Raw genomic sequence first — 25,641 nt, forward strand, 5'->3', positions numbered from 1 at the left:
AAGGTTGCGTGTTCAAATCACGTCAGGGTCAATATTTGTGTTTTATCAAAGGATGCTGGTTCTCATTTGAAGACTAAATTAAGGCCCACAACTGAAAACTACAACCAATTCTATCAAGAGGTTTTTAGACTCTGCGGTTCAATGGTAATGGCTTTTAAGATTAGAACACCTCTCATCCAGTCACGTCAGTTCAATATATCTTCTGGCCCCACACTCAAGGTTAACTTGGCAGGTTTATGGCATAATCAGAAACTGAAACAGGCTCTGTGGCGCAACGGTAGCGCGTCTGACTCCAGATCAGAAGGCTGCGTGTTCAAATCACGTCAGGGTCAATATTTGTGTTTCATCAAAGGATGCTGGTTCTCATTTAAAGACTAAATTAAGGCCCACAACTGAAAACTACAACAAATTCTATCAGGAGGTTTTTAGACTGCGGTTAAATGGTAATCGCTTTTAAGATTAGAACACCTCTCATCCAGTCACGTCAGTTCAATATATCTTCTGGCCCCACACTCAAGGTTAACTTGGCAGGTTTTTGGCATAATCAGAAACTGAAACAGGCTCTGTGGCGCAACGGTAGCGCGTCTGACTCCAGATCAGAAGGTTGCGTGTTCAAATCACGTCAGGGTCAATATTTGTGTTTCATCAAAGAATGCAGATTCTCATTTCAAGACTTCAATAAGGAATTCAACTGACAACTACACAAAAAGCTATCAAGAGTCTTTTAGACTCGGCAGAAAAACAGTAGGAACTCTGAAGATTAGAACATCTCTTGTCCAATCATGTCGGTTCAATATATCTTCTGTCCGCACACTAAAGGTTGAATTGGCAGGTTTTTGGCAAGATCAAGAACTGTAGCGGGCTCTGTGGCGCAACGGTAGCGCGTCTGACTCCAGATCAGAAGGTTGCGTGTTCAAATCACGTCAGGGTCAATATTTGTGTTTCATCAAAGAATGCAGATTCTCATTTCAAGACTTCAATAAGGAACTCAACTGACAACTACACAAAAAGCTATCAAGAGTCTTTTAGACTCTGCAGAAAAACGGTAGGAACCCTGAAGATTAGAACATCTCTTGTCCAATCATGTCAGTTCAATATATCTTCTGGCCCCACACTCAAGGTTAACTTGGCAGGTTTTTGGCACAATTGAGAACTGTAACAGGCTCTGTGGCGCAACGGTAGCGCGTCTGACTCCAGATCAGAAGGCTGCGTGTTCAAATCACGTCAGGGTCAATATTTGTGTTTCATCAAAGGATGCTGGTTCTCATTTGAAGACTAAATTAAGGCCCACAACTGAAAATTACAACCAATTCTATCAAGAGGTTTTTAGACTCTGCGGTTCAATGGTAATCGCTTTTAAGATTAGAACACCTCTCATCCAGTCACGTCAGTTCAATATATCTTCTGGCCCCACACTCAAGGTTAACTTGGCAGGTTTTTGGCATAATCAGAAACTGAAACAGGCTCTGTGGCGCAACGGTAGCGCGTCTGACTCCAGATCAGAATGTTGCGTGTTCAAATCACGTCAGGGTCAATATTTGTGTTTTATCAAAGGATGCTGGTTCTCATTTGAAGACTAAATTAAGGCCCACAACTGAAAACTACACAAAAGCTATCAAGAGTATTTTAGACTCGGCAGAAAAACGGTAGGATCCCTGAAGATTAGAACATCTCTTGTCCAATCATGTCAGTTCAATATATCTTCTGGCCCCACACTCAAGGTTAACTTGGCAGGTTTTTGGCACAATAGAGAACTGTAACAGGCTCTGTGGCGCAACGGTAGCGCGTCTGACTCCAGATCAGAAGGCTGCGTGTTCAAATCACGTCAGGGTCAATATTTGTGTTTCATCAAAGGATGCTGGTTCTCATTTGAAGACTAAATTAAGGCCCACAACTGAAAACTACAACCAATTCTATCAAGAGGTTTTTAGACTCTGCGGTTCAATGGTAATTGCTTTTAAGATTAGAACACCTCTCATCCAGTCACGTCAGTTCAATATATCTTCTGTCCCCACACTAAAGGTTGAATTGGCAGGTTTTTGGCAAGATCAAGAACTGTAACGGGCTCTGTGGCGCAACGGTAGCGCGTCTGACTCCAGATCAGAAGGTTGCGTGTTCAAATCACGTCAGGGTCAATATTTGTGTTTCATCAAAGAATGCAGATTCTCATTTCAAGACTTCAATAAGGAACTCAACTGACAACTACACAAAAAGCTATCAAGAGTGTTTTAGACTCTGCAGAAAAACGGTAAGAACCCTGAAGATTAGAACATCTCTTGTCCAATCATGTCAGTTCAATATATCTTCTGGCCCCACACTCAAGGTTAACTTGGCAGGTTTTTGGCACAATCGAGAACTGTAACAGGCTCTGTGGCGTAACGGTAGCGCGTCTGACTCCAGATCAGAAGGCTGCGTGTTCAAATCACGTCAGGGTCAATATTTGTGTTTCATCAGAGGATGCTGGTTCTCATTTGAAGACTAAATTAACACCCACAACTGAAAACTACAACAAATTCTATCAGGAGGTTTTTAGACTGCGGTTAAATGGTAATCGCTTTTAAGATTAGAACACCTCTCATCCAGTCACGTCAGTTCAATATATCTTCTGGCCCCACACTCAAGGTTAACTTGGCAGGTTTTTGGCATAATCAGAAACTGAAACAGGCTCTGTGGCGCAACGGTAGCGCGTCTGACTCCAGATCAGAAGGTTGCGTGTTCAAATCACGTCAGGGTCAATATTTGTGTTTCATCAAAGAATGCAGATTCTCATTTCAAGACTTCAATAAGGAATTCAACTGACAACTACACAAAAAGCTATCAAGAGTCTTTTAGACTCGGCAGAAAAACAGTAGGAACTCTGAAGATTAGAACATCTCTTGTCCAATCATGTCGGTTCAATATATCTTCTGTCCCCACACTAAAGGTTGAATTGGCAGGTTTTTGGCACAATCAAGAACTGTAACAGGCTCTGTTGCGCAACGGTAGCGCGTCTGACTCCAGATCAGAAGGCTGCGTGTTCAAATCACGTCAGGGTCAATATTTGTGTTTCATCAGAGGATGCTGGTTCTCATTTGAAGACTAAATTAACACCCACAACTGAAAACTACAACAAATGTTGTGCTATTTTGATTCCATAACATGTTTTCTTTCAGGCTTTTGGAAGGAAAACGTACAAAATACACATTTAAGTGTTTATTTTACTATAGTTTGTCTATTTGCGTCTGTAGATTTCTCCTAAATTGACCAAAAGTTAGCATTCTAACGTAACATAAAGTACCGCGACCGCTGTGTGCACCATGTCAACAGAGGTATCGCTGGAAAGCTCCGTCTCTCCTGCACAATCTCATCGGATCCAAATATGGTCATTTCCTTTGTATCAGCAACCAATCGTGAAAGCACAAAGGGGTCTTAAACCAAGAAACGAAATCTCATTGGCTGGTGTCAATTTCTGACAACGTGATTCGTTCAGATGCGTCACGTGGTGTGCTAAAACACTTCCTGGTTAGCTTTCAGCTAGAAATTGAAATCTCAAAATGCCAAAAGAACGGCGAAAAAAACGTTCACAGAGAAGACGACAACAATTGTCACTTGCACGAAGCAAGGTTCTAAAAAAAAAAATGACCCTGAACATGAAATACCTCCACGGATTGCGTCGATGCGCAAGCTGTCATACAAAAAACAGGAGGGTTTAGCTAGCGCCTCACTGCAATCTTTAAAGGTCGTTTTCTCAAAATGAGTTTTTTCTCCTACTCTGAGTTCGAAATTTCAACTTCAGTAGCACGTACATACACCAAACCTTCCAGTTATATTCCTATCAATATTATGAAGGCTTTTAGAGAAGGGTTTGTTCATATATAATTCATAGCCTGAATTATACAACATTGTATACCTAAAAACATGGCGAAAATGGATATTTTAGGGCTGTTGACAGTATTTTCTGATTTATGGAGTGATAAAAAGAGATATCCAATATCCCTTCTGTAAAAGCCTTAGATACTAATATGACTACAAAATGAAACAAGAATTTTGAATCTGGCTATATCCAAAGTTCAGATTTCGATTCCTGAAATGTGTTAAAATATGTGCATATTTAATGAGATAATGGATAATTTGCATATTTAAACATGCTATTTCAGAAACTTGTAATACAAAAGACAATTGCCTTATTATAAGTAATTAACTGGAGAAATATCTAGCTGATACCTTTAAGTTAAAAAATGTACCCTATTCACCTGGGGTGTCTCGCCTTAAATGGTAATGGGTTTTAAGATTAGAACATCTCTCATCCAGTCACGTCAGTTCAATATATCTTCTGGCCCCACACTTAAGGTTAACTTGGCAGGTTTTTGGCATAATCAGAAACTTAAACAGGCTCTGTGGCTTAACGGTAGCGCGTCTGATTCCAGATCAGAAGGCTGCGTGTTCAAATCATGTCAGGGTCAACATTTGTGTTCATCAAAGAATGCAGATTCTCATTTCAAGACTTCAATAAGTAACTCAACTGACAACTACACAAAAAGCTATCAAGAGTCTTTTAGACTCGGCAGAAAAACAGTAGGAACTCTGAAGATTAGAACATCTCTTGTCCAATCACGTCACTTCAATATATCTTCTGGTCCCAGTACAAACCACAGACTGTGTCATGGCGAATACAGTCGCTGGTTTATTTATGTCTGTATAGGCCGTTGTTGTGAGTGTGGACGGTCGGAGCATACACTGCGTTAGCTTAGCCGATCTCCATTAAGTCCCTGACACACCAAGCAGTCACCAGAGAACTCGCTGACGCCGACGCCGACTGTTGCGTCGGCGTGTTCTCCTGCGTCTTGGCCATGTGTCGCACTGGAACACACCGCAAAGACTTCAGCCGAGCACGTACGAACTGCGCATGCGTGAGCGGCAATAACTCTCCTTACCAGCAGACGGCGGTAGTGTGTATTCGTCATTCAAAAGAGGCAACAACCGGAAGACAGAGAAGAAGAACAGACTACGTGATATAAACAAACAACAAATAGCGTGCGTGTTCCATTTTCACTCTTGTCTATCAAAAACATGTTTCGTGCGGTACTGGAGCTATCAGCCATTGGAGTGTTGCTTGTGGAAGACATTCACAAGCAACCGTTTCGCTTCTCATGCACTGATTCGCTAGCTGAACAGCCAATCAGTGTGATTTCTTTGTCCGACTGCCTGTGAAAGGCCAAATAAGGCGTGTCACGGCAGGCGGTGCGGGACACACCAAATTGAGTTTGGGCGACAGGGTACGCTTCGTCGTCCGACTAACGAAAACGGCCGATTTCGGCCTGGTGTGTCAGGGCCTTTAGACAACACACATTTTAAAAGGTTTTTCGCCTGCCGTCTGTCTGCAGACTTGTGTTACTTCGGCATCATTTTGAAACGTGTATTACAATTAAATCACGGTCAAATATATTCATTTTGTTGTAGTTGTAGCCCCTTTGCCAGCGATTCTCTCTCTAGTTTAGCATACTCAGCCCGACTCAGCCTGGTTTTTCCTGGCCCTAGAACCACGATTTTATGGGGCCAGAAAAACTGTGAATTAGTACCCGCTAGCCAGTAGGCCAAGTGGAAACGCAACCAAAAACGGGCCGCTGACGTCACAGCTCTCTTAAACGGGGCTCCTCGCTGCAGTGGAAACGCGCCATAAGAGTAAAACGGTTCGCACTTTTAACATCCCTCGTCCAATCACGTCAGTTCAGAAGTAATGATTCAAATAAGTTAGTTAATAAATAAAGAACTAAATAATATAAGTGAAACAAGGAAAAAATAAAAAGGCAGAAACTCACTGAGCATCCTACAGACACCCATCACTGTCTGGAAGACGGAACTGGAGAAGCAGGCACGGAGCCTCAGGGTGTTGCCGTTTGGAAGCCCCAGCCTCAGGGGCTTGTGTTGGGGCATGAAGACAAGCCGGGCGTCAGCGTGGATGCCATATTTCTCCAGAGTCCAGGCCGTTCGCAGCAGCCACCGCTGCTTCTGTTCCCACCACAGTGCATGGTCTGACCAATCACGCTTTATCTCTGCAGAGGACAGACACAAAACACATGTTGCTGCAAACTGAAACGCATAGAACATCTATAGTTTAAGCTATTTTGTATGAAGTGAGGCAGTAATCTTTGTTTGATTTGTAATTTTCTCGATCAAAGTTTGGACAGGTTTTCCCATTAATAACTACGAAGTGGTACCCAAACTACTGATAGACCCTTTCATTAATTATTCTACTGGCCATTCAACCGACAAACACTCCTCTTAAACCAGGAGAACAAAGTCTCCTGTATATCCCCATTTCTCATGAGATTCTGTGATGAAATGCTCGCTTGCAGACTTCAGATTTCAGATTTTCTGCTAATGTCAATTTTGAATGTAACAATAATAATAATAATAATAATAATAATAATAATAATAATAATAATAATAATAATAATAATAATAATAATAATAATAATAATAATAATAATATCAACAATACATAGTATTTATAAAGCCCTTTTTCCTGGTGCTCAAAGAAGCTTTACAAGTTAATAATGACAAAATTTAAAAAAAAACGTCCTACAATAAATTTAGGCCTGACTGGCTTTGGATAGGGTTGGGGAATTTCTTGTCAGGTATTGGAATGTTAATATTATTACTTTTAAAACTTTAAAGAGACATAATGAATAATGAACAAAACCTAGTTTAGGAATTGTATTACGGTCTGAATGGCTTGAAAGCACTTTGGTAATTTACACAGTGGCGAACCGTGTCTATCACAACTGGACCTTCTGTAGACACACACACCACCGCCACCGCCGCCGCCCTCCGCGGAATTATAATGTCCGTCTTTTCACTGAATTGTCGTCTTGAAAAGGGTACTCACAACAATTCCGCAACAACTTCATCTTCACCTGTTGCACTTGTAATTTCAACGTTAAAAACAATAAAACGGCATGAATTGCTTCGTCGCATTCTAGATCCTCTGTCTCGAGCCAGTTAACTAGCGGGCCTTCTAGAATACCCTGGAACCGAGGGAAACTCTGAAAGAATACGCCCATTGGCTACAAATCAATATATGATTGGTTGATCAAACTGTCAGTCCAAACGTACGCTCTCATTCAGTGCAACGGCCAGGGCATTCGATCAAGGATTTAGAATACCTTGTTGAAGGACAAGATCTGATTGGTTGCTTTCTTTTCTAACACAAAACCACTGAAATGCGTAGTGCATGGTCCGAGGACAAACAAATCAACGTAACACTGTAATATTACAGATCAACAACACAGATACGATTCTCATTTATTCATTTTATATACATTTTATTTATATAATTAAATCGATTTTTTGTTTGTTTTATCTGAGTGTTCCAGGGTATTCTCTGAATACCTTGAAGGCCCTGACGGTTCGCCACTGAATTTACAACATAGATTTCACGCTCATAAATTAATTAGATCAATTAGAGATTAATTAAGGAAATTGTACTTTTTACAATGAGTAAATTAGTCACTTTAACAGTTCATAAAGTATATACCTTGGATCATTTATCAACAGTGATAAACATTTAAAACAATATGTTAGTCCTACCGTTATTAAACAGTAGTTTAATTTAGAAATTATGTCAATGTAATGTCTGATAGTTTTTGCTTGTGTTCTTCCGCGCAGTCTGTGTGGTCTAATAAATAAACCACTCCTTTATGCATATCAGACTCTGTGGCGCAACGGTAGCGCGTCTGACTCCAGATCAGAAGGTTGCGTGTTCAAATCACGTCAGGGTCAATCTTTCTGTTGCGCCTTTCTTTTAATGTCCGTGTAGGTGTAGATTACATAAATTACATTGACTATGCGAAAATATGTAAATTTGACGAATATCACACTTAGAGATCTCGAAAATGTCAAACAATTTATTGTAACTCAACAAAAAGGACTGACTACCAATTGAAATGTCAGTTAAAGAAATACTTTCAAACATTAGGCTTATTTAGGCTTGTTTTGTAGTATTAAAATGTTTAACGTTTACATTAACAGTATTAATCACCATGTACAGAGACTGTTAGATAGAATACGCCAGCATGTGATGCCATAAAGTAAGAATTATCAGGTTCATTTGGTTTCAAGATTGGAATTTAGTTTGACATGTTTGCTCTTTTAGGGCAAATGCTGAAGAACTTTATTGGTTACTTAACTGTTGCATGATTTTTTGTAATGCATGCAGCATTACATCTTTTCAAAGTGTTACCCATACACTGTCTGAATTTTGGCCCTTATACAGTATACAAATAAGGTAACAATTGTGAGTCATTGCATTGAACTTGGGACAGACAGACAGACAGACAAAAAGACAGACAAACAATCAGACAGACTGAATGAAAGACGGACAGAGGGACTGAGACCTACGTGTCTTTTCTACCAGCTTCAGGATGACCCCTCCAACGTGGAGGTCAGAGGCCACGCTGAGGGTGACAGGTGGCGTGTCAGACCCCAGGTCCTCCACCGTGACTAACAGGTCCCACGCCGACATACCGGGCGAAAAAGGCCTGGCATATAGACAGAAAGGAGAAGAAACCAGAAAAGCAAAACGCTTGTTATCAAAAGCTGGCCAACAAGTGCATTAACAGCTCAGACAAAACAGGCAAGGAAAATGGAGAACAACTTAATTTACCGGTGAGGTTACTTTATTATGAGTTTTTTTCCAACACTTTGATGAAACTGCCAACACCCTTTTTAAAATATACAACATCATGTTAGGCGACAAAGCAATTGTTTTAGGGACGTGTGCATGTCATGAGTAAGAAATATGCACTTTAAAGCATTATTTAATTGTTAAAAGGACATTTAAAAACAAGAACACAAGAATATATGCTAAGAAATGCACAAGAATACGATTTTTGTATAGAACTTGATTGATCTGATCATCAAAACCCTGCCTTAAGTTTACAAAGTATTTCAGACATAAATGAGACCAAGATAACCTGTCAATCACACAGCCTCTCAACTTCGAAAAAAAAGGTTTTCATCATAGTTCAGTATCACATGATACTGAGTAACACACACACACACACACACACACACACACACACACACACACACACACACACACACACACACACACACACACACACACACACACACACACACACACACACAAGGGGAGTGCGTTGATCCTGGCAACATGTCCAGTTTGATGAGCACTTCCTGTTTCTAATTTGAACAATCACCAGTGACACACACTTCCGCTTACTGACCCGCCCAATAGGAGACGTTCATCCAATGCCAATACAGAGACCCACTGCATGTGTATGAAAGTGTAAGCCCATTTAAAATATATTACTTTAAAGGATTAAACGGTTCATCTTTGTTCAATGTATAGGTAACTTTAAGAATTGCATCACAGACAATGACATAACAAAGACTATGACATGCCTGCAACCCTCCTTACTTCTTTTGAAGGCCTTGACTTTCTTCATCTGTATGTTTTTGTATATAAGTTCTGAACCACGACTACTTCCACTTCACTTTTTCACATTATATTTTGTTGAGCTTGTTACCTAATAAATTACGCAACATTTAAAGTATAAACAAGCATAACGTGTACACATGAAGCCTTAATGACCTCTCTGTCCTCATGCTTTCTCCTTTTCTCTCACATCACACACACAAATTGAAAGAAAAATACCGTCAGTCTCCTCCGTCCAAAGTTTTAAGATGTGGAAAGTGGTGGGACTCTTGTGCCTCTTTCACACCTCTGAAGAAGTTCACCCAGGTTTTCTGAGAACAATTTTCAGCAGTGTCGTTCCCCTCTCGGGCTGGGTAGGTTGTGGTCTGTGTAGCTGAGTCTGCGCTGCTTGTGTCACTTCTGTCAAGAAAGGCTTGTTCCTTTTTTTGTCAGTTTCCGCCAGGCGGAAATGTGAAAAGAGCTCAAGTTTTGACTGACAGACAGGCAGATAGTGAGTGCTGCATAAAAGGCAATGTGTGTGTATGTGTGTGTTTTTGTGTGTGCTCAATATTAGATGCTAAAAAGACAGACAACACAAATTATTGCTCTCCTTAGTTTGGCTATTTCTCTTTAGCCTCCATTTTATGGGATGGAAGAACACAGACAATAGATTGATTATTGGTAAAGATTGTGTATGTTGCATATAAGCAATGAGTAGTGTTAACGTGATCATCATTTTTTTAAATGCCTTTTCAGATGCAAAATAAAGCATAAACAGGACATTGTTTAGCCCATCAAAACAGCAATTAAATAGTTTCCGAAACTGAGAGCAGGCATAACGACCTAGGCAACTAAGTAATAATAATAATAATACAAATAATAATATTTCCCCAGCAAATGCCCATGCAGTGTTGTTTTTTTAATATGCTATACTAGAATTTGTTTGTGCAAATTCTCTTTATTTATCAACTATTGTGTTGGCTGATATTTTAATTGAGATTTTGAAGAATAGAAGTGAAGGAGGCCTTTATAAAAATATGTTTCTTGCAAACACAGTCGAGTATACATTTAAATACATAAATAATAAGAACAATGACATTAAATAATAATAATGACAACTAAATCTTTAAAATGTAAACTTCGATTATAAACATTTATTGTGAAAAAAAGGTAAATGTTATTTTGAAGTCCCTGTACAGTTTGTTGTTTAGTTGTTATGTTCCTTTTTCGTAGCCTATGTAAAATGTACACAACATACTCTTGCATTTGACCTCTGAATGTTTATAATGGTGAAATAAATGCGTACCAATTCTGGTTGCGCAAATGATATAGAGTTCAATAACTTATATTTGGATACATACAAATCTATTGAACATATCATTTTGATGTGTACTTCTTTAATCTAGATAGGAGGCGTGGATTTGTGGTCGTTGGCTTCCGCCTCACCACTTCATCGGAGTCGGGGATTTACATTCCATGTGAGATTAACATAGAGCTGCACTTGTCACATTGTAGCATACATTTTCGCTGGTAATAATATGAACTCTTAAATACCGGCCTAGATATCGTACTTCGTTCAATGACACGATACAAAGCAGTTTTGTGGTTAACGAAAAGCTACAAGCACCCCTTGTAAATGGTGCATTCCACATGTGGAAGTCCAAAACAAAAATGGCAAATGAGCTCCAACCTAACCAACGTTCAACTGGTAACACCGAAACCGAAACCTAACCCCGGTGTGTCTGACACTGATCCTTGTAAAGCTTCGTAACACGAACCGAGCCCCCTCGGCGTCACTCAGGCATGGCACTTCAAATATCAGCTCTATTTTCATATATGAGAGCCTCACGGTGCACTACTCTGTCCCGTGTACGTGCTGACTTCCAGGCAGCCGGTGTCAGGTTTAAACACGGTGTAACTCCTGGAAGCCGCCCAGGTCCTGCTCGCGGCCATATTAACGCTGCTCTCCGAGCTGAAAAGTTTTCCACAACACCGACAAACGCAGCAATTTGGAGGTCCAGCCAGGTAAAGGCTTCCTCCTCACTCCGAGGCTGGCTGGGAAAGGTAGCCCTCGGTGCCGCCCTGGGAGTAAGCACATTTGCTCTGGTCCAGTCTCTCCACACCGGAACAGTCACCGCCATGGCCCGCAAACTTAACCTGAACTCCGCTGATGGAGACTGGAAGGAGACCAAGGGTGAGACTCTTCAACCAAGAAAGAGAAGATTTTAATGTAATAGCCTATTTACAACAGCTACCGTGCAATGTGTTTTGTCAACAAACTAAAGATACACATGTGTGCTGCCTGTCACATGACCAAAACACACCTCCAACTCTCGCTGGCTGATAGATAGACCTTCTTTTTTTTTGCATTATAAAAATATAAACAATACACACAATGGAACCCCCCCCCCCCCCCAGTGGGTAAAGGAGAGGAAGTCCTGAATGGCTTTTTCGCATTCATCTTCCCCTAATTTAACAAATAAAAAATTGCATTAGGCCTACTCATCAATGACGACAAACAATCAACAACATTTCAAACAAAAAACACACCAAATAATAGTACAAAACACACAAGTAAGCATACACTGTAAAAGAAAAATATAGAATGAAAACAGACCAAACTATATAAACCCTGGAATAAAATATGTAGAACCAACAACATCATCCTATTTTGAATATCAGTTCAAGATAAAAAATGAAATATTTCTTTAATTGTGTCCTTAAAAAAAACGGAATTATAAGTTATTTGGTAAAATATGATGTAGCTTACCTCAGTTCTCAAATGCCTAAAACAAGCGATCAAGCAATCAAACAAAAATGTTCAACGAAAAAGAGTACAATTATTTAGGCATAATATTTTGTGTTTTGCTATATCAAAGTGGAGCTTGTATACTATTAACGTACAATAGGCCTATACTGTTTATGCACAATAAATAAAACATTAATGAATGAAGAAAATCTATACTTCAACAACAAACTGTTTAAAGAACATTTCATTATGTTAAAAATAATATCATAGTACGCCACATGCTTCAGGTTTTGCTGTATGAATCGTTTATTGGGGGTATGCATGGGCTTTTTTGTTTTATTCTTCATAAAGCTTTTTTTCAGTCTGGTATTCCTGAAGTACCATGTACTCTGTTTCTTAAAATACATAACAAGGGTATTTTATATCTAGCTAACAGTTTATTTTCTTCCTGTCCTCTTCCTTTATTTTTCTCTTTCAGACTACTTGCTGTGTCTGTCTGTGACGGACAGGCGTCAGCACTACAGGACGTCTGACTTTGTGCCACTGCACGACATCTCAGTGTGGACTCCCACTGCAGGTCAGACACCCGACATCAGTCACAGTCTCTGTCAGGTTCATTCAGGGTTGGGTGGTAGTGCCAGCGAGAATTTAACAGAGGGATGCAGCATGAATAGTAGCATTATCAGATATTTGGCCACATCACACCAAAAGCATTTTAAAATGATTAATAGCAACATATAAACAGATGGATACGTCTTTTATAGAAAATGTAATATTGTCATATGTAACAAGTCAAGAAAATGAAGCACACACAATGTAAAAGATGTCTTACAGACATAAGATGACATTTCATGTAAATATATCATCACACCTTGGAAGTAGGTGAAGTTTGAAATCCCTGCTTTACTCAAATGTATTGGAATATTTTAGTTGACTCTATTCAGTAAAGATTTTCTAAAATGTTTTACTTTAATGAATAGTGGAATGGTGTTATGCTGTGATCTAAATCCTGCTCAGGATTACGACATTAATTATTAAATTAATGTTGTATACCTTTCATTTTCTTTTTAACTCTGTAGACCCATAATAAATAATGGTCAGAAATAATAACAATACACATAATCCTCTTCTATAACTTAGCTTAACACTTGAGATATCACTATTGTAAGAATTGTAGTTGTTTTGGTCAACTATCGGATCAATATTTATAGACGTATTATTTCAAGTTTACCAGGTAAATAAAACTGATCCAGAAACTGACTGTACTGTATGTTTGTGTCAAATCTTTAGGCGGTTCTGAAAAAACAGTTTACCCGAGGAATAAAAAGTTGGACAACAAGATTTCCCTCTACAGTGGGGACATCACCAAGCTGGAGATAGATGCGATTGTTAATGCAGGTATGTGTGTGTAAAGGAGTGTGTGTAAAGGAGTGTGTTTATAGGGTGATCCGTTCGGAGATTTGACATCCAACATGTCTCCATTTATCTATTTTTTCCCCCACACAATTGAATACAAATAAAAAACAAGAGAAACCATGTTTTAATTTCCTCTTTTTGCAACAAAAGTAAAAGCAATCGGCAGGCAATAAGCAACAGACACAGGAACAACTACATGAAGAAGAAAGCCAACCAGTCGGGGAATATGCAAAGGATGATAGAGTAAAGAATTGCTTAGTGCTTAACTAAGCTAAGCCCCAAGTTTGTTTGTGCATCAATGTGGATGTACGGTATATAATTTAAGCAAAAAACTATTGAGGGCTGTGTGTGCTCATTATTGGTATAATGTTTTCTCAGTGTGTGGGCGGGACAGCTACAGCTTCTTTACGGTTACCAACAGGTTTTCTACTGTGATGTTTTTTTTAGGCAGTACACAGTAAACATGAAAACCAGAACAACTGCAACAAACAAACTGCATGTTTGAGTGAGTTTTGCTTTTGTTGTATTAATGGTCACTTCTCACCAGAGTCATTGTTATGTCAACTGTGTATATAGTATCCCTTAGCCATTTGTATTGTGGACACTACATCTTTTATCGCAACCAAGCAAAACTCAAAAAATGTTTTGCATTAACCGAGGACAAGTAATTATAATAATAAAAGAAACAGCCGTAAAAACTAAGCTGCCTAACAGAAAAAAGCTGATGCCAATTCTAGTAAAAACAAAGTGTTAGTCTTACCTCATACATTTTGATTAAAGGACTCAAATGATCTTTACACATTTTGTAGTCTTTGCTCACATAATACACTTCCTCCCAGAAGTTATTGTTTCCAGCACTTACGACAAGGATAAGACTCTTTTTCCGGTCACCATTAGATGGAGCCAAATGCCAGTTCATTCACTGAAGACCTTTTCCCACGGGGCTGTTGGGACATGTGGGGGAAATCTAATCGGCGTCTTGGCACAGACAGTGCATCGGGGGAGAGTGAAGAAGGCCAGCATGCCTAAATTATGCTTGATAATGGTGCTTTAGCAGAAAATGATAGATCTTCACTGGCAGCTGACTGTCAGCAGGTGTGCACTGTGCCAGTGTGCCAGCCTTCAGTGAATAGGTTGATCTTTCACTCTCATTTAGGGCATTACTGCAGCTAGTGTCTGTGCTTGCGAGCATTCGTTCATCTGCCTGGAAATGTTAAAGTAATTACGTGTGTGTGTACATACGGTAAGTGATTGTAATTTGTCTCTTGTGTGGCGACTTTGTGTGGCACTGTGGGTTTTACAAGAGCTTTTTACAGAGTCGCACGATGCAAAGTAGCATGGAATTAACAAGAGGAAACAGCTAGTAAAGTGTCATTTAGCAGAGAGGACGAGGCAAGGTGAGGGAGGAAGTCTGAAAAGACACAATGCCGGAGGAAACATGACTGAGAGACAGAGTGAGAGAGTCAGCTCACAGACTCACAAAAAGCGAGGGGAGAGTCTGGAGGAGTGAAGAGAAGAAGATAGAAGAGACGTAGGGAAAGGACACGGGCTAGTATTTAAATCTCAGACTGCATTGCCATGGCAACAGGCGGGTACAGGGTACCGACAAAGGGGTTTTGGGCAGCAGAGTCCTATAATCCTTTTTCTGTCCGACTGGCTGGCCAGCTGACTGTCTCTGTAGTCATTTTGTTGACTAAGCGACTGACCTTTTCATTTGATGACTAACTGATTGACTAAGAGGCTTCAATGATGTCAGTCGCACTTAAAGCGATATGACAATAAAGTAGAAGGAGAGAAGAGACATCGAGAGCCAAGAGAACAATTAGAAAAGAGACAGTTAGTTTTGCTCAATAATACAATTGCTTGCAAGCTTATTCTCCTGTTGCAGATCTAACATCCAAGCATCAGCATTAGAAAAGCAGACAAATCAGCGCCTGTGGTTTTTGACATACAGAGGGGAGTGTTGTGGATTTCTTTCTGGCTGCTATGAGAGGCCTGGAAGAATAATTTAGCCCATAACACAGCAAAGATTCAATTGAAGCCAACTGTGGCCAATTATACGCTATACTTGTAGACTGGATGGGAGGGCATCTTCCTGACTGGGGATTAGCAATTGACTTCAGGCACAAAAACACACAGATATAGAAGTGGATACATGCAGATACAGACAGACAGACAGAGAAACACTGGAGACCTGGGAATAAACAGGTGGAAACTAAGTAATATGCTGCTTCGCCCTGGCTGCGGTTGCATGGTTTAACAAAGATGTCTTGTGTCTTTTCTTCATCACATTTCCTTAACCTCAATGGAAACCGTCTTGTGGTCAAGAAAAGATGTGAAGGAGATTCTATAAGGATTTCAGTTACATTACATTACATTTAGCTGACGCTTTTATCCAAAGCGACTTACAGTAAGTGCATTCGACCAAGAAGTTACAAACTTGAAGAAAACAGAATCATATAAGTACATAGGTTTCATAGAGCCAAAACATTTCAAGTGCTACTCAACTAGCTTTAGATAAGCCAGTCCTTTATTAGTATATAAGTGCTTTGATAGTAATTATATCGCTCGAAGTGGAGCCGAAAGAGATGAGTTTTCAGTCTCCCCCGGAAGGTGTGTAAGCTATCTGCTGTCCTGATGTCAATGGGGAGCTCATTCCACCATTTTGGAGCCAGGATAGCAAACCGACGTGTTATTGCTGATGGGAACTTGGGTCCCCCTCGCAGTGCGGGTGCAGCGAGCCGTTTGGCTGATGCAGAGCGGAGTGCACGTGCTGGGGTATACGGTTTAACCATGTCCTGGATGTAGGAAGGGCCAGATCCATTCGCACCATGGTACGCTTGTACCATTGTCTTGAAGTGGATTCTAGCAGTTACCGGAAGCCAGTGAAGGAAGCGGAGGAGCAGCGTGGTGTGAGAGAATTTAGGAAGGTTGAAGACCAGACGAGCCGCTGCATTCTGGATGAGCTGCAGAGGTCGGATGGCACATGCAGGTAGACCAGCCAGGAGGGAGTTGCAGTAGTCTAGGCATGAGATGACGAGAGCCTGGACCAGAACCTGCGTCGCTTTCTGGGTCAGCTGGGGACGCATCCTCCTGATGTTGTAAAGAGTGTATCTGCAGCAGTGGGTTGTAGCAGCGATGTTTGCAGTGAAGGACAGTTTGTTATCTAGGGTCACACCCAGATTCCTTGCAGTCTGAGTCGGGGAAACAATAGAGGTGCCGATGTTGATTGTTAGGTCAAGAGTGGGACAATATTTTCCCGGAAGGAAAAGCAGTTCAGTCTTGTCAAGGTTGAGCTTGAGGTGGTGAGCCTTCAAGTCTATTGTAATGCACTATTTGAGACAAGTGTCCGACTTAGCCCTAGTTACAGAGGTTTTAAGATTATTCTACTTCAGTATCCCCTTGTAAAGCACTCAGTATTTGTACAATTGTTTAGTTAAAGAGAACCCTTAGAAGCAGATGTTTCAGTTTTTAAGATTTCTGAAAAAATAAGTTACCCTGATTTCTGCCTGAGAAACAGGTTATTTGAGCTGTTCTGAGATTTCAAAAACACAATTTTAGCTAGAATAACTACAGAACAGTTATACAGAGTAAATGGAACAGAGAGGTCTGAACAAAAATATAACTTACAGAGATTACCGAGTCAGCAGGAGAGTCCTTATCTGGTCAAGATAGCACACTGTTCTTCTCATTATAACTGTCACTGGCACGTTTTAAAGTCCACTAAAAGGATCTGCACGTACACTAGGCTAGACAAGTAACCCACAAGAAATCCTTTCCAATACAGAATCACACCTTCTAAGAAGGATGTTTGCAATTTATCCCTAGTGCTGCGATTTAAAGACAATTAAACAGCAATTGTTTCAATGTTGCCACTGCAAGGAATTGTGGGACGACATTATCGGTTTTCTTCTGGTAAAGGATGGTCCTGTGTATCCTTTGCTTAAGGAGATAAGAAAGGAAGCATTGGAGCAGCTTCCCTTAGCATTTAGAAATGTAACCATCTCTTATCATAGCTTCCACTTAGAGGAACTTTTCTTTTCCAAAAAATACTTTTCGAACGCAGCCTACCTTCCTTCCTTCCATCCTTTCTTGCTTCCTTACTTCCTTCCCTCCTTCCCTCAGTCAGCACTGATTGAGCAGGTGAAGAGGGCGTTGCAGGGAGAATGGGCGGTTGCTGTTTGTCGTTTGTGTCGCTCTCAATAAAGATCGGATATACAGTAACTCTCCACTCCTTCTCCTCCCTCCCTCCCTCCCTCCCTCCTTCCTTCCACACTTTTACAGCCGCTGGCTCCTGCCCACTCCTATAAAACACTACAAACATAAAAACCCACAAGCACTTAAGAGCCGTCCTGGTGAGGAAGGGGGGGGGGGGATATTGGGGGGAGGAGACGGCGGGCAGAAACATCCTCCTCTTTACACCCCTCAATCACTCCGTCCGGAGAAGGAGAGAGAGATGGAGGGGAGGATATATTGTCTCTGATGGGCTAGCTGATTAAGATGGATTGCACGATGAAATGTCTTTGGAGTGATGAGTTCTTGGAGTGTGTGTAAGTGTGTGTGTGGGCTCCACGTCTCTGCAACTAACTTTGCATTAAAACCTTTTTTCAAATTGATTAAATGCAAATTTACTTAGCTCTACTGAGCTGCAGTTTCTCTCGCAAAAGTTTTATTCCTCATTTCCATTCCAGTACTTACTCTCAGCTGCCGTCGTCTTTATTGTGTTTGACATTAAATGCCATTTATTTTGGTCTACCTCTTTCCCCGCGTTGAATGGCAATTTAATTGAAAAAGATTTAAAAACTGGACACTCAGTATTCTCTCAGTATTTTTTGTGTTATATCCTTTTTTTACATGAACAAACTCTGTGTGAGAGAGTAATGCAATGGTAGAGTCGGCTGATAAATCTTTCAGACTAGACCATAAGAAACTGTCCCTAAAATTAAGCTGTGCAACGTAAGGTGATAAATAATAATCTGCTCCTATCTCAGTCTTTAGAGTCTGAACCACCTGTCATCAACACTTCTGCTTCCTGAGTGTGTGCGATAGTGTGTGTGATTATACAGGTCTGAACCCTTTGCGCATATGCTTTGATTTAATGACAAGATTACATACATGTATGTCTTCATGTAAACACCTGCTTGTGCCAGAAATGAACATCACATATGTTCCTCAGTCTATGAATGTTTTTGAGTGCAGGTGTCCTATCATGTTTGTGTGTGCACGAGATGGGGTCTCCAGGTTTTTCTCTGCAGGTCAGAGATAAAGCTGTTGGATGGCGCTGGAAACCCACTCACTGTGGCAACAGCTGAGAGATACAAGATTAGAGCCAATGGTTTTCCTGGCCTGCAGGTGACAGACAGGATGAGAGAGAGATATAGTGTGAAATGTACTGTAACTTCCTCACAGATAAGAAACCTAGAAAGAAAGCTGCACGGATGAGGGGACGGATAGCAGAAGCGGTATGTTGATGGACAGGAAGGAAGAAAAGCATGAGGCAGGTGAAGCAACACTTTATCTCACCTGCATGTGCAACTGAATGCAGAACATTAATATCAGTGTGGCAACTTTGTCAAATTTAAAAAGGATATTTATGCGTCACAAGGTCAAGCATTTCTTCAGAGAAGCTAAGCACAAACAAGCAGGTCATTATGACTAATGGTAGACTGAAAAAGTTTAAACCTAAAAGCCTGTGGATCAAATAATCAGCAGTGATGGAAGAAATATTCTGATCCTCTATTTAAGTAAAAGTACTAATATCGCACTGTGAAAATACTTTACAAGTAGTTGTGCATTCAACTACATGTAAGTATAATCTGCAAAATATATTTAAATTATCAAAAATAAAAGTAGTCATATGCTCAGTGTTTTCATATTTTAATAAATATTTCTGGAATAATTTGACTGTTGCATTAATGCTATTTTACTGCTTTGTGACAATGCATTTTCCAGTTGATCCAACTTGTCTTTTAAATAGTTTATTAAGAACTGGGAGAAACATAAACAAACATTTAATATCTATTCTTTATCAATGTAGTTACTCAATAACAATGCCATTTACCTTATGACGAATACATGTAATATGTTGCATATACATTTAAGTTCAGAATTTAAAGATGCATTCCTTATTAACATTTGTATACTTTCTTCCTTGGCTCACCATCTTTATAACATCCTGCACAGTATTTATTGACTGCTTGACAGATGTGTTATGCCTGCCTCGTTGGTGACTCTTTGTGCATGAGTTGTCGAGTGATAGTGCCTCGCTGCCTCGCTCAGCTAGTTCTAGTAGCACAAGTGAATGTGTTAAACACTTATCCTTCAAGACAACTTTCACATGTACATTTTTGTTAAAAAGGTTCTATAATGATCGATAATCAGAAGGCCAAAAACAATATTGATCAACTATATTAATAACTGACTTATTGTTTGAGGGATTTCTTGAACAAAGTGCCAAACATTCTCTGATTACAGCCTCTCAAAAAAGTTTATAAGCTGAAAAGGGTTTATTGTATATTTGACAATAGCCAATCCAAGAGTGCCACATACTGAAGATATGAAAAGTAAAAAGAGATAAAATATGAAGAAAATGTGGCTAAACAAATGCAAGTCAAAATCTCCTTTTCTTCGTCTTATCAAATTAATTGAATTTCTGAAGGTTTTGGACGTTAGTGGAAATGACACTCCTAATCTGTACATCACTTTGGCTTCTCCTGCATGGTATTCAAAGCTTTCACATTATCTCCCTTTTATATACATTGTAAAGATGCATTGGATATCAATAAAAATGTAATAGGAGACAAATACATCTTGAACTGAAGATATCAGTAGAGCTGAAATCTTTAAACTTAATGATGCATTATTACAAAACACTATATGCGGATGGGTGTGTGGGATCAGCATTAATTATTGAACATCAGTGTTTTTTGAGCTTGGATGCTTCCATCGGGTGCAATATAAATTCAACCCAGCGATGGAACATCTTTTATTGATTCCAGAGAAGGCTGTGGTTGATGATGACTGATAGCTGTAGTGGGGGTTAGTTATGAGGATTTAGGGTCGTAGAGGATGAGCAAGATGAGGGCATTGGTGCAGAAGGAAGGCATGAACGAGTACACTCAGACAGCAGGACATCATCTAGAACAGCTGGAGGAAAAAGGTGGGAGAGATGTGCTCACTGATCCTGTATGGTGAATTTAAGAGGATAAACCCGGGGGGACCCTTGGTCCTGCAGGTAAAGACCCCTTACAAGAGCATTACCCTACAGTGACAGAGCGTCACAGTCCTTCTGCAAGGCTTCACTGATTCTTAGCTGGCTTTGTCAGAAGAGCTTAACACTAGCGCGAAAATCAGCCTGGCAGACTTACGGGCTTTCGCCACTGTGCTAGAGTGTGTATGGAAGATTGTCAGGCTTGACTTGTTGGTGTAAATTGCTACAAAGCGACTACAATTGTTTTTCAGATCTTACCTCTAGCTGCCTTTTCCACATTTGACTGGGGGTAATAGAGGACATGGATTGGAAATCTTTGCATGCTTAACCACTTTATAAGGGATTTTCCAGCATCAGGCCATGCAGGGATTAAGTGATTTTTGTCACAGATCTACTTTGAATGCCACAGTATCTACTCCAGTCTCAGTGCCTAAGCTTTTGATATTCTGTTTGTTTTAAGTATGTACATCATGTAGCCCTTATTAGAGGATAATCAAGTTGTAGCCAGCTGTAGAATTGTTTTCTTGCCTGAGGAATTAATGTTTTCAAGGCTGCTTGTCACCCTTAGATAGCTGCCATTTTTTCATCAAGTTACTTATCCAAGGTTTTAATCAGCTGGGACGTGTTGTTATGATCCAGCCAGCCTCCCTGTTAGTGACGAGGTTCAGGGGAGGTGATGAAAAGCCCAGAACAGAGACGGTCGAGGCCCCAGAGGCCCTCACAGTGTGTGCTCTCTATGTCTCTCTGTGCTGCAGCTACCCTACATCCACCCTAGAGCTCTTGTCAGCTCCTCTTAGGACAGGCTCATATTACAAGATGCAAAATGTCACACCAAGTTTGCTATCGCAGACAGATATCTTACATGTTTGTGTGCTCTAAGAAAGCCTCAAAACAGATGCTTTAAAGTTTGCCTGACTGTATTTATCTGTGTGTGTTTTGATGCATACGGGACTTTTAAATGAAAGCAAGATGAAATTAAAATCTTCCCGCTCCTCTCAGCAGACCTTTCTTCCTTTTTACGAATTAATTTCCTCCACCGAGGATGTTTATGTTTTATGCTCATATTGTCTGTCTGTTTGTCTTTCTGCTGACAGCAGGATTATATAAAAATGACTGGCCCAGTTTTCTTGATTGAAGAATGAAGCATAGTTAAAGTATAACGTTATATTTTATAGCGAATCAAAATCACCAATGTAATATATGCATTATGTTTTACTTTCGTGAACATTGCAAGATTTGGTGTTTGTGCTGCATTCATTTAGTGTCGGAATAATCTGAACAATTTGTTGCCTTCTGGGAAAATCACTTCAAAGGTTTTCCTCGAGTTGAATACAACAACACGAAAATAATTATCAACCTGCTGTTTATACACATGTACACACCAAGTGCAAAATAATTACTTCTCAACTCAAAAAGGGAGCATGTGAATACACCCTTGGCCTTGGTGGAGGTCTGCACTCTAAGGCCATTATGGTTTAAGGTTGTGTTGTTTACTCATAAAGTATAATGGGTTGAAAGGCTGCTGCTCTGAAGCAGAACAGGTTACAGATCCCTCATGAACTGCACTGCTTCTCCCTGCTGTAGTAACTGTACTTCCTTGGCTTTAGTTCCTATAGCAGTATCCCCACTGCGCTGCGTATGTGTTTTGTGAAGCGGTGCTAATGGACACGTTCTCACAATATGCCCGTCAACTGTCTGAACACACAGGCACTTACAGAGGCAAATTGCTATTGCTGATGCTGCTTCAGTTTCAGAGTAAATATGATGTGCTGTCAAAACCTAGACCACTCTAGAGTCAACGAGCTACAGTAGGTATACAAAGTAAACACAGCCTTATGACATTGCAGGTTATTGTAATGTAGAGACAGAAATAACCACAATTTAAATGTCAGACTAGTTCCATATTTAATGTGATCTTCTAAGCAAATGTGATCTTCCAAGCAAAAAACCATAGAAAAAAAGCAGGTAGTTAATTATTTAGAACATGAGTCTGCACACTGCCCATTTATTGTTTTGTGGAAGCACCTTTTGCATTTCTCCTGTGTAAAGCTCTCTTTCTCCCCACATCTTCTTGATGAGCTCGAGGTCAGGGCCCTGATTCGGCTGAAGTCTCTGAGTTTTCATTTTTGAAGCCGTGCCTTGGTCGACTTGTATGTGCTTTAGGTCATTCTGATGATGGAATGTGAAATTCCTCTTTCTGACAGAGGCCAGTAGGTTTTGTGCCAAAATATCTTGACATTTGGAGCTTATCATTATCCTGTCTATCTTGACAAGATCCCCTGACCCAGCAGAGATGCTTTGGGGCTGCTTCCACCTGCTACCACCACCGTGCCTCACAGTGGGAAAGGTGTTCGTTGGATAATGAGCTCTATTGGCATTGTGCCGAATTATCTTTTAGGTCAAGGGCCAAAACGTTTAACCTTTCTCTTATTAGACCATAACACATTCTCTCACATGGTTTGGGGTTGAGTAAATATTTTGTCATAATTCAGACAGGCTTGGATCTTCTTTTTTGAAAGAAAGGGCTTCCATCTTGCCACCCTTTACCTCGCCCAGATGGCCAGAATACAGAGTTGTTGGTCACATGCAAGGAGTGATTAGTGCGTGCCAGAAATTCCTGTAGTTCCTTCAGTGTTCCTCTTAGTAGCTCTTCTCCTCGTTCTTTCCTCGCCTTGGGAGAGTTGTCCTTTATTTGCAATTTCTCTGTGGTGCTACATTTTCTCCACTGATGTTCATTTTGACAGTCAATCGATCAATTACATTTGATTTGTATAGCCCAATATCTTAAATAGTTTCTGGGGGTTTTACAGAATACTACATCCTCTGTCATTAGACCCATGCAGTGAACAAGGAAAAACTCCCCAGTGCTCCATGTTACATGTAATGCCTTCAAATGTCTCCCCTGTTGATACTTTTCAACAATTAGATCCCCCAGTTTCTTTGGTAACTCTCTGCAACCATGGCTATCATTCAAACAAATCCTACAGAACCAGCTGACGTTAATCAGGTTTTAAGCAGAAATACTTTTATTGATGGCAGGTGTGTGCTATTTAGCTGCATGGAAACAGCACGCTCTGAACACAGAGCCCCCATCATTAAATCAACTGCTGACTTATTCGATCAGGGTGTTGTTTTTATTTATATTGTTCCTTAGAAATTAATACTTGTTTTTGTTTCTCTTTATTTTTGTTCATTGGAAAATCACATTAAAGATGGAACCCGTCTGACATTTACATTCCATTTCCAAATACTACTACTCCCTTACTGAACCGGAACACACCTACAGCATCAAGTGAGCCACATGGAGACGTTAACCCATTTTATATTTTTAGTGGAAAGATGTGCTGTGCAAAAGCCAATAAAAGAGTGTGAGGGGAAAATGTGTCAAACTCTTATCTGTACAGATTTTAAACTGGAAGGTCATCGTTAAGTGTTTGTGATAAGCAGGGTCAAAGGCAGGGCCGGGGTCTTGTGCTTTACCACAAAGAATACCAACAATACCAAGTCAGCGTTGATTATGGTAAATGTTTCTAATATTGTGACAGTTGCAGCAATAGCTAATTATTTAGTTGCTTCTGTTTGTATTAGTTGTGATGCAAATTTAAAGAAATGCATCAGGCCTACAGAAATACACTACTGTTGTTGTTTGTTATGTTTTGCCATTTTTTATTTTATGTTACAAAAATGGCTTCAAATTGCTTGTTTTTATACAATCAACAGTTCAAAACCAAAAGTTATTAAGTTCACTAGTATTTGGACAGGAAACAGGAAGACTTCACATTTTGAGAGCCTGGAAATAATCATTTTTGTTTGAAAAATGCTAATTATTGGTCAATTAAAGGTGGGGTAGGTAAGTTTCAGAAACCGGCTCGAGTGCACTAAAATTTGAAAGTACACAGCCGAAAAGAATCCGCCCCTTCCTTCAGACTTCCTTACAGAGCACCTCCTCCAACACACATGAACGCGCAATGACGGCACGCCCAATGAGGGCACGAGATACATTTGTGCGTGCACGAGATGGAAGGCTGACAGACAGGGCGGCAATCTGTGGAACCCGTAATACTGTAAAAAGTACAACCAATCCGTTTAGCCGGCCCAACTTTTTACAGTATTACGGCTTCCACAGATGACATTTTTTTATGGATTTTTTGTCAAAGCACTTCAGATATTCATTGCTATCGGGATGTTAAGAGCATTCCACGGAATATAACAAAAAGTGTATCTCGAGCCGGTTTCTGAAACTTACCTACCCCACCTTTAATATTGTCGATTAATGTCAAATATTAAAAAAAAGTAATCGATTGCTCTAAAGAAGTGGTCACCAACCTTTTTAAGCCCAAGATCACCGACCTCGGCCTAGGTGAAAGGCGAGATCTACCTATTGCAGAATTGAGTGAAAAAGACGGCCCAGACAGTGCTTCCAATTTGAGGCCTTTTATAGGCTAATTGCATCTGAATTACTGTTACAATGAAGGCTCCATAATCAGCTCACGGCATATAGGCAGGAGTAAAGTGCTATTTTTTATGAGTGGGGGGCAGACCTCACCTCCTCTAGGGGGGTCCTCACCTCCTCTAGGTCCTCACCTCCTCTAGGGGGGTCCGGGGGGATTAAATATTGAAGTTGAATGCATCAATCTGGTGCACTTTGAGAGCAACATGAAGAGATATATGGATACCTCTCTCAGCACCCATATGAAACACAACTGTAAACAGATTTTCTTTATGGATATTTTACAAATCACTCCCCTTTCAAACTGTATTCTTGTTTTACTGCCATATAGTATTTCATACCTGTTTTTCATTTATTCTCTTATTGTTTGTATAACTATAATGATCATATGAAGGTGT

The 25,641-nt window shown here is 40.2% G+C and overlaps 2 protein-coding genes and 12 non-coding genes across 16 annotated transcripts in view; 13 read left to right on the plus strand and 1 right to left on the minus strand.

The window, feature by feature from the left end:
• trnaw-cca overlaps positions 1 to 31 on the plus strand; it is a 72-nt gene extending 41 nt beyond the window's left edge. The window contains exon 1 of the tRNA in view: positions 1 to 31. This exon is cut by the window's left edge and continues 41 nt beyond it. This is a non-coding gene — a tRNA (tRNA-Trp).
• The window catches only part of fermt3b (fermitin family member 3b), a 37,102-nt gene extending 27,273 nt beyond the window's left edge, over positions 1 to 9,829 (minus strand). Inside the window, exons 1-3 of the mRNA XM_034211904.1 lie at positions 9,659 to 9,829; positions 8,380 to 8,519; positions 5,799 to 6,032 (exon numbers count right to left, since the gene is read on the minus strand). Coding sequence (XP_034067795.1) covers positions 5,799 to 6,032; positions 8,380 to 8,503 — 358 coding nt within the window. The 5' untranslated portion in view covers positions 8,504 to 8,519; positions 9,659 to 9,829. The remainder of the gene's footprint in view (positions 1 to 5,798; positions 6,033 to 8,379; positions 8,520 to 9,658) is intronic.
• On the plus strand, positions 261 to 332 carry trnaw-cca. The gene has a single exon. It is a non-coding gene; the product is annotated as a tRNA-Trp (tRNA).
• trnaw-cca lies at positions 560 to 631 on the plus strand. The gene has a single exon. It is a non-coding gene; the product is annotated as a tRNA-Trp (tRNA).
• trnaw-cca lies at positions 861 to 932 on the plus strand. The gene has a single exon. It is a non-coding gene; the product is annotated as a tRNA-Trp (tRNA).
• On the plus strand, positions 1,162 to 1,233 carry trnaw-cca. The gene has a single exon. It is a non-coding gene; the product is annotated as a tRNA-Trp (tRNA).
• On the plus strand, positions 1,463 to 1,534 carry trnaw-cca. The gene has a single exon. It is a non-coding gene; the product is annotated as a tRNA-Trp (tRNA).
• On the plus strand, positions 1,763 to 1,834 carry trnaw-cca. The gene has a single exon. It is a non-coding gene; the product is annotated as a tRNA-Trp (tRNA).
• trnaw-cca lies at positions 2,064 to 2,135 on the plus strand. The gene has a single exon. It is a non-coding gene; the product is annotated as a tRNA-Trp (tRNA).
• On the plus strand, positions 2,365 to 2,436 carry trnaw-cca. Its single transcript has one exon. It is a non-coding gene; the product is annotated as a tRNA-Trp (tRNA).
• Positions 2,664 to 2,735, plus strand: trnaw-cca. The gene has a single exon. It is a non-coding gene; the product is annotated as a tRNA-Trp (tRNA).
• Positions 2,965 to 3,036, plus strand: trnaw-cca. The gene has a single exon. It is a non-coding gene; the product is annotated as a tRNA-Trp (tRNA).
• trnaw-cca lies at positions 7,690 to 7,761 on the plus strand. The gene has a single exon. It is a non-coding gene; the product is annotated as a tRNA-Trp (tRNA).
• Positions 9,830 to 10,943: 1,114 nt separating the features above from the next.
• Positions 10,944 to 25,641, plus strand: part of macrod1 (mono-ADP ribosylhydrolase 1) — a 115,461-nt gene continuing 100,763 nt past the window's right edge. Inside the window, exons 1-3 of one of the 3 annotated variants that reach the window (XM_034211868.1) lie at positions 10,944 to 11,612; positions 12,646 to 12,744; positions 13,458 to 13,565. In XM_034211868.1, the coding sequence (XP_034067759.1) occupies positions 11,222 to 11,612; positions 12,646 to 12,744; positions 13,458 to 13,565 (598 nt within the window). In that variant the 5' untranslated portion in view covers positions 10,944 to 11,221. The remainder of the gene's footprint in view (positions 11,613 to 12,645; positions 12,745 to 13,457; positions 13,566 to 25,641) is intronic. The other 2 variants (XM_034211869.1, XM_034211867.1) reach the window with 2 other exon arrangements.

The sequence above is a fragment of the Gymnodraco acuticeps genome, unplaced genomic scaffold (assembly GCF_902827175.1).
Source record: "Gymnodraco acuticeps unplaced genomic scaffold, fGymAcu1.1, whole genome shotgun sequence".
NCBI lineage: Eukaryota > Metazoa > Chordata > Actinopteri > Perciformes > Bathydraconidae > Gymnodraco > Gymnodraco acuticeps.